Genomic DNA, 6,000 nt, shown 5'->3' with positions numbered 1-6,000 from the left:
TTGTTTATGGTTTATAATCTTATAAAATATGAAGTATATTACTCACATGAAAAAGTTGTAGGTGATTTTTATCCCAATAAGCATCTATCTACTTCAAATACTACAAGCAAATTTTCTTTCTTAGCTAGACAATATATTTTTAAGTGTACTAGAATTAACTCAGAATTTACTGACTAAAAAAAAGAAGAGTGTAAGTTCCATCACAGTATCAGAAACAAACAAACAAATTCAATAAAGGACAGCTTGATATTTAGATATTTTCCCCCAAACAAAATTCTTTTATAAAATTAATAAGTTAGTGAACTAAAAGATATGTTCACCATTTGGGAAATAATTTACTAATCACTGCAAAGTACAACCAAAGAAACGGAAGCAGACAATACAAGATCACTTTTGGAGGATTTGAGAATCTTCACTTATATTGTAATATTTTGCTCATATATAGCCAAGAGCAGGAGAGAAAGCCAACCTAAGACCAGTCCAGTGTTCTGCAGGAGAAACATCACCCAGGGCCGCTGTGTCTGCACATGAGTCATCTCAGGAAGCTAAAAAAAGAAGGAAAACCAGAATAAGATCCAGATATATTCAACTGCTGGGAAAAGCTTGGTGGGAAAACATGACAGACTCTGTTATTCAGAACTTAATAACCTTTAAAATTCCCCAAACAGTTACAAAATGCCGAATACCTATTCTTACCATGAGACTAAAATGTAAGCCAAGTAAAGCCAGCGTGACTGTGGCTCCCGGGCTCCTCGACTGGGAGGAAGTCTCAAAATGATCCGGTTATCAACTGAAACCCAACTCTTCTCTTTGCTTTCAAAAAATGTTTAAATGTGAAATAGATAATCATGTGAAAGTATGATTTCTGACTGTTCTATTGGGTTTACAGTTGTTGAAAACTATATGTAATTTACTTTTTTTTTCTTTAAAGAGATGACCAAGGTTGTACCGACCTCTAAAACAGTAAAGGTATTGTTTCCTTAGGGCTATATTTTGTTCTCAGGTAGACATGTGGAAATGATTTCATGTTTGTCATATGTCATAATACCATTTAGAAGGAAATGTTTGCTCAAGAACCTGTGTGAAGTGTTCCAATATGGTGTGTGTGTGTGTGTGTGTGTGTGTGTGTGTGTGTGTGTGTGTGTATTACTGGGGATCGAACCCAGGAACATTCTAACTCCGAGCTACAGCGTCTCAGCCCTTTTTATTTGCTATTTTTAATTTTGAGACAGTTTCACTAAGTTGCGGAGGGCCTCACTGAGTGGCTGAGGCTGGCTGTGAATCTGAGATCCTCCCGTCTCAGCCTCCAAGTGCTGGGATTGTACGTGTGTACCGCCATACCGAGCTTCTGATGTGGTCTTGATACATATCAGCTTAAATTCTTCCCCTGAAAAGCTCTGAGTGAGTATATCTCTTCCACAATAGTCATTTCTACTAGAGTACAGGGCCAGACCAATGGGAACTGGAGGTTTAACTCCTATCCACGCTGGATGTGAAGTCATGTCTCCGGCTCCCACTACGTATCAGCTGTACAAACGTCATTTGTACCTCTACCCCATGATGACAATCAAACCTGCCTCCGGGCATTGTCAAATGTTCCTGTGGATAAATCACCTTCAGTAGAGGACCACTATATTATCTTACCTACCATATCTTACCAACATATAACAGATTCAAGGGCTTCACATGTATGTCAGTGGCAAAGAGGTGAGCACATTTTCAAAGACCTGCAGAGGAGCATTCTAAAAGTTCTGTCTGAATATGCTCAGGAGGGAACTATCTTATTCTCCTCCTCCTCCTCTTCCTCCTCCTCCTTTTCTCGTCTCTTCCTGCTTTTTTTTCCTCTGTTCTCCTCCTCCTCCTCTTCCTTCTCCTCGTCCTCCTCCTCTTCCTCCTCCTCTTCTTCCTCATTCTTATTCTTCTGTGATATGGGGAATTGAAGCCAAGGGCATTCTACCTCTGACTGACACCCCCATCCCTATTTTATTTTTTATTTTTATTTTGAAACAGGGTCTTTCTAAGTTGCTGAGGTTGGCCTCAAACCTGAAATCCTCCTATCTGAGCCTCCCAAGTCCTAGGATTGCAAGCATGCTCTAAAGGTGGAGTACAATGGCTTCAGTGAAGTTGTACTCCAACCATTTTTTTTAATTTTTTGCATTCAACCTCTGAGCTGCACCCCCAGCCCTATTTTTATTCTCAATTTTGAAACAGGGTCTCACTAAGTTGCAAAGGGCCTCACTAAGTAGCTGAGGCTGGCCGCAAATCTGTGATCCTCCTGTCTCAACCTCCCAAGTACTGGGATTACAAGCGTGCGCCACCACGCCCGACTGCTCCAACCTTTTTAAATCAAGATAACTGGCTCTATGGAAACTCATCAGTTCAGAGGTGGCTCCGAGAAGCTCGTCGCTCCCTGGAGGTCTTTAGGCATGCTCTAGCACAGAACCTTATGCACTCTTCATTTGTTTTCTGTTTACATTCATTATAAGATTCTTTCCTGTGTTCTTCTCCCAACCATTTGCTCCTTATAACTCTGAGAACCATTCACTTCTTTTACTTACAAGGAAATATTGGGTCAGGGAAGATGATGACTCACCCACAGTCACAAAGATGTGATATTAGAACGAGGACAAGAAGCCAGGTGAGCTTACAGTGGGCATCCAGAGATGCACCGAGGCCGGGTCCCTATCTGAAATTCATATCTACTATGCCAGAACCTGTCTATCTTATCAGAAAAAGAATGAAAACTTCCATTGCTAAAAATGTTCAGTTAGGCATAAGCCAACACCGAGTGTGAAAAAATATGAGAATACGACACAATATATAGACATTATTCTTTCTTTGCCATAAACATCAGAGTATGAGTCTAATGTACATCTGAAAAAGGATCTATCAGCCTGGAGATATGGAGAAAGAGTGAAAATCGCATTTAAAAAGTCTAGAGAGATTCTCATCCCGATACAGAAGTTTAAATTTTAGTTTGGGTGACCTACCTGAACTTTCCATGTTATTATATAAACATGTTCATAACAAAATTAGCTAACTTGCTTCTGAGACAATACTTGGCTCTTTGAGCATGTGCAGAGAGAATGAATGAATCACAATGTCTCTTAGATACAAACCAAAGTGCCAGTCATCCCCCAAAATCAAAATAAAATATGCCAATGTTTAAGCTATACCTTATTACAGACTCCAGCTCTTCTTAACCTAGCCATATCTTTACTACTATAGGCAGTCAAATTTGAATAAAAATAAAAGTCCATGGGAATTACTTTTTCAGGAGTATGTATTTTTTTTGTATTTAAAATTTCTGACAAGAGTTTTAGTGACACCACTTTACACGTGGCTTTCATTGAGAAAAAGTTAAAATCTGTTACTGAGCAACTTTAGAAGTCTTACTTTAAATTGTAAGACTGGAAGATGTGAAATGATGGATAGAATGTATTATCCCTGAAGAAGTGAAGGGACAGAAAAAAAGCCTTGCCCAGAGACAGCGCTGAGAGAATTTCTCTAGGTTTCTGCCAAAAACTTGGAAATCTAGATATAGAAAAGTAACTTAATTTTTTTTGATGGTGCTGAGGATTGAACATAGGGGTATTATACATCTGAGCTATACATCCAGATCTGTTTTATTTTTTATTCTGAAACAGGGTTTCATTAAGTTGCTGAAGACCTCCCTAAGTTGCTAAGGCTGGCCTCTAACCTGAAATATTTCTGTCTCAGCCTCCCACGTACTGGGATTACAGGCGTGTGTCACCATGCCTGGCTAGTAACTGACCTTTTTTTTTTAACCTTTGTCTTTAGCAAGTTTTTTAATATATCTGCAAAGACATGACACTCATGGACTGGTGCTTTAGAAAAAAATTGCCTCATGTGTGGCTCTGTAGTCTGCCATTGTTAAAGTTCTTTTCTCAATTTTGAATGAAGGTACAGGTAAGAAATTCCTTAAAAAGCACCATCGTTCACACCCTGACCGTGACTTGTCCTCAGAGGATGGGCCCCACAAATTTTATTACCGAGTTCAGATGTAGTGAGAATCATTATAACCACGAAATGGATATATGAACATTTTTAGAAAGTGATATTTAGTAAATGTGTTAAACTTGAGTCAGCCGCCATAATTTTATTCAAATATTTAAAGTGTTAAAAAGAAAATAACTCATCAATCTAGAATTCTGCACCTGGCAGAATTAAACTTCAAACATGACAGAGAAATAAAGACTTTCTCAGAAAGAAAAAAAAATGGAGGCCACTGGCCTCCAAATGTAGTGTAAAGAAAGAAATAAAAGTATCTTTGCTTATAAACCACACAGTCTTGTATAAAGGAAATCTAAAAGGGTAGAAAAGCTTCTGGAACTCATAACTAGGCAAAGCAAGGCTGGAGGATAGAAGGTTATTTACAAAGGTCTTCCTTTCCTATATCACATCAATGAACTAGTGAAGTTTAAAGTTAACAACGTGCTGCTATTTACATTAACATTATAAAAAACTAAACGTTTTGATATAAGTATAAAAACATGTACAGGACTAGTAAGGAAAACTACAAAACTCTGAGAAAATATACCAAATAACTAAAGAAATGAAGAGGATTCCATGTTAAAATATAGGAATCTAGCCGGGCGTGGTGGCGCACGCTTGTAATCCCCGCGCTTGGGAGGCTGAGGCAGGAGGATTGCGCAGGTTCGAAGCCAGCCTCGGCTACTTAGTGAGGCTCTCAGCAACTTGGTGAGACCCTGTTTCCAAATAAAATAGAAAAAAAATAGGTCTGGGAGTATAGCCCGGAGGTAGAAAGCCTCTGGGTTCCACCCTCAGTACCACCCAAAAAATAAATAAAATAAAAATAAAATAAAATAAAATATAGGAATGTTCACTATTCCTTAAGATTTACTTACTACCCAAGCTGGCAGTTTTAATATAAGCCAATCAAAATTTCAGGAATTTATCAGTAGCTATCAACAAATCAGTTCTAAAGCTTATAGAGTGACTCGGTATTGAAGACTAGAGCAAAGGTAGTGGATGGATACATCCAACGTTAAGACCTAGCATAAAGTTTCAATCATCAGACAAGGAAGTACTGGCAGAACCAAAAGACAGCTGATAGACCCATGGTGCATTAAAGAGCGAGGCAGAAATGGGCCCATTTTAACAAGTGGTACCGAATCAACTTAGCGTCCCGATGCAAAAAGTTAATCAAGGTACAGACCTTATGTCATCTCAGAAGTTGTTTCAAGGGACCACAGACCTCAGTATAAAATGTGAAACCATGAAAATCCTAGACCGCAATAAGTAAAATTGTTTTCCTTATGGATGGCAATGACTTTCTTAGCCCATTTTCTGCTGCTCTAACTAAATACGAAGGACTGAGGAATTCATAGTTTACTTGGCTCATGGTAAGAAATATCTGTCTCATCTATTTTGCTATAACAGAATGCCAGGTATCAGATATCAGATTATGCATGAAGAAAGAAAGGTCATCTGGTCATAATTCTGGTGTCTGGAAAGCTTAAAGAAGCAGAGTTCAGCTGCCTGGCTGCATCAGCACGTGGTAGAGAGGCAGAAAGGGGACTCTCCTTATGCAGAAGGGGCCAAGTGTGTGGGTGGCCTGGCTTTATAAGAACCCGCTTGTTTTTGCAAGAAAGAATCCAGTCCTGCAAGACCCACCCCTCCAGGAGATGAGCAGTGATCTGCTCGTGAGGGTGGAGCCCCGTGGCCTCAGTATCCCCGAGGCGCTCACCTCTTTGAGCCTCTACCACCTGAGCACCACGCTCGCGACCAAGCTTCCGGCACGTGGACCTTTGGGGGACAAATGACGTCAAATCCCAGGGTATCATTTAATTCCTGGTGAGGATCCACTGTCAGCACTTTCCCTGGGGAAATGTGAAACTCTGGTTTATGTTTAGACTCTCAGAGTTTCAGAACGTACACTCAGCTCCCATGCTTTTTACATAACTGTAAGGTAATTCATTTCAGGAGACCTGGGGCTCCTTCATTATCACCGGCGGT

At 39.7% G+C, this 6,000-nt stretch overlaps 1 protein-coding gene across 3 annotated transcripts in view; it reads right to left on the bottom strand.

Annotated features, from left to right (window-relative positions):
- Positions 1-416: 416 nt before the first annotated feature.
- SLC39A12 (solute carrier family 39 member 12) overlaps positions 417-6,000 on the bottom strand; it is a gene marked incomplete at both ends in the record, with an annotated part of 57,328 nt that continues 51,744 nt past the window's right edge. For all 3 annotated transcript variants that reach the window (XM_080717087.1, XM_080717088.1, XM_080717089.1), the window contains one exon: positions 417-545. In XM_080717087.1, the coding sequence (XP_080573213.1) occupies positions 417-545 (129 nt within the window). The remainder of the gene's footprint in view (positions 546-6,000) is intronic.

The sequence above is a fragment of the Muscardinus avellanarius genome (genome assembly GCF_963383645.1).
Source record: "Muscardinus avellanarius genome assembly, chromosome: 20".
Lineage (NCBI taxonomy): Eukaryota > Metazoa > Chordata > Mammalia > Rodentia > Gliridae > Muscardinus > Muscardinus avellanarius.
The sequence above is the reverse complement of the archived record's forward strand: the minus strand, read 5'-3'. Positions and strand labels throughout refer to the sequence as shown.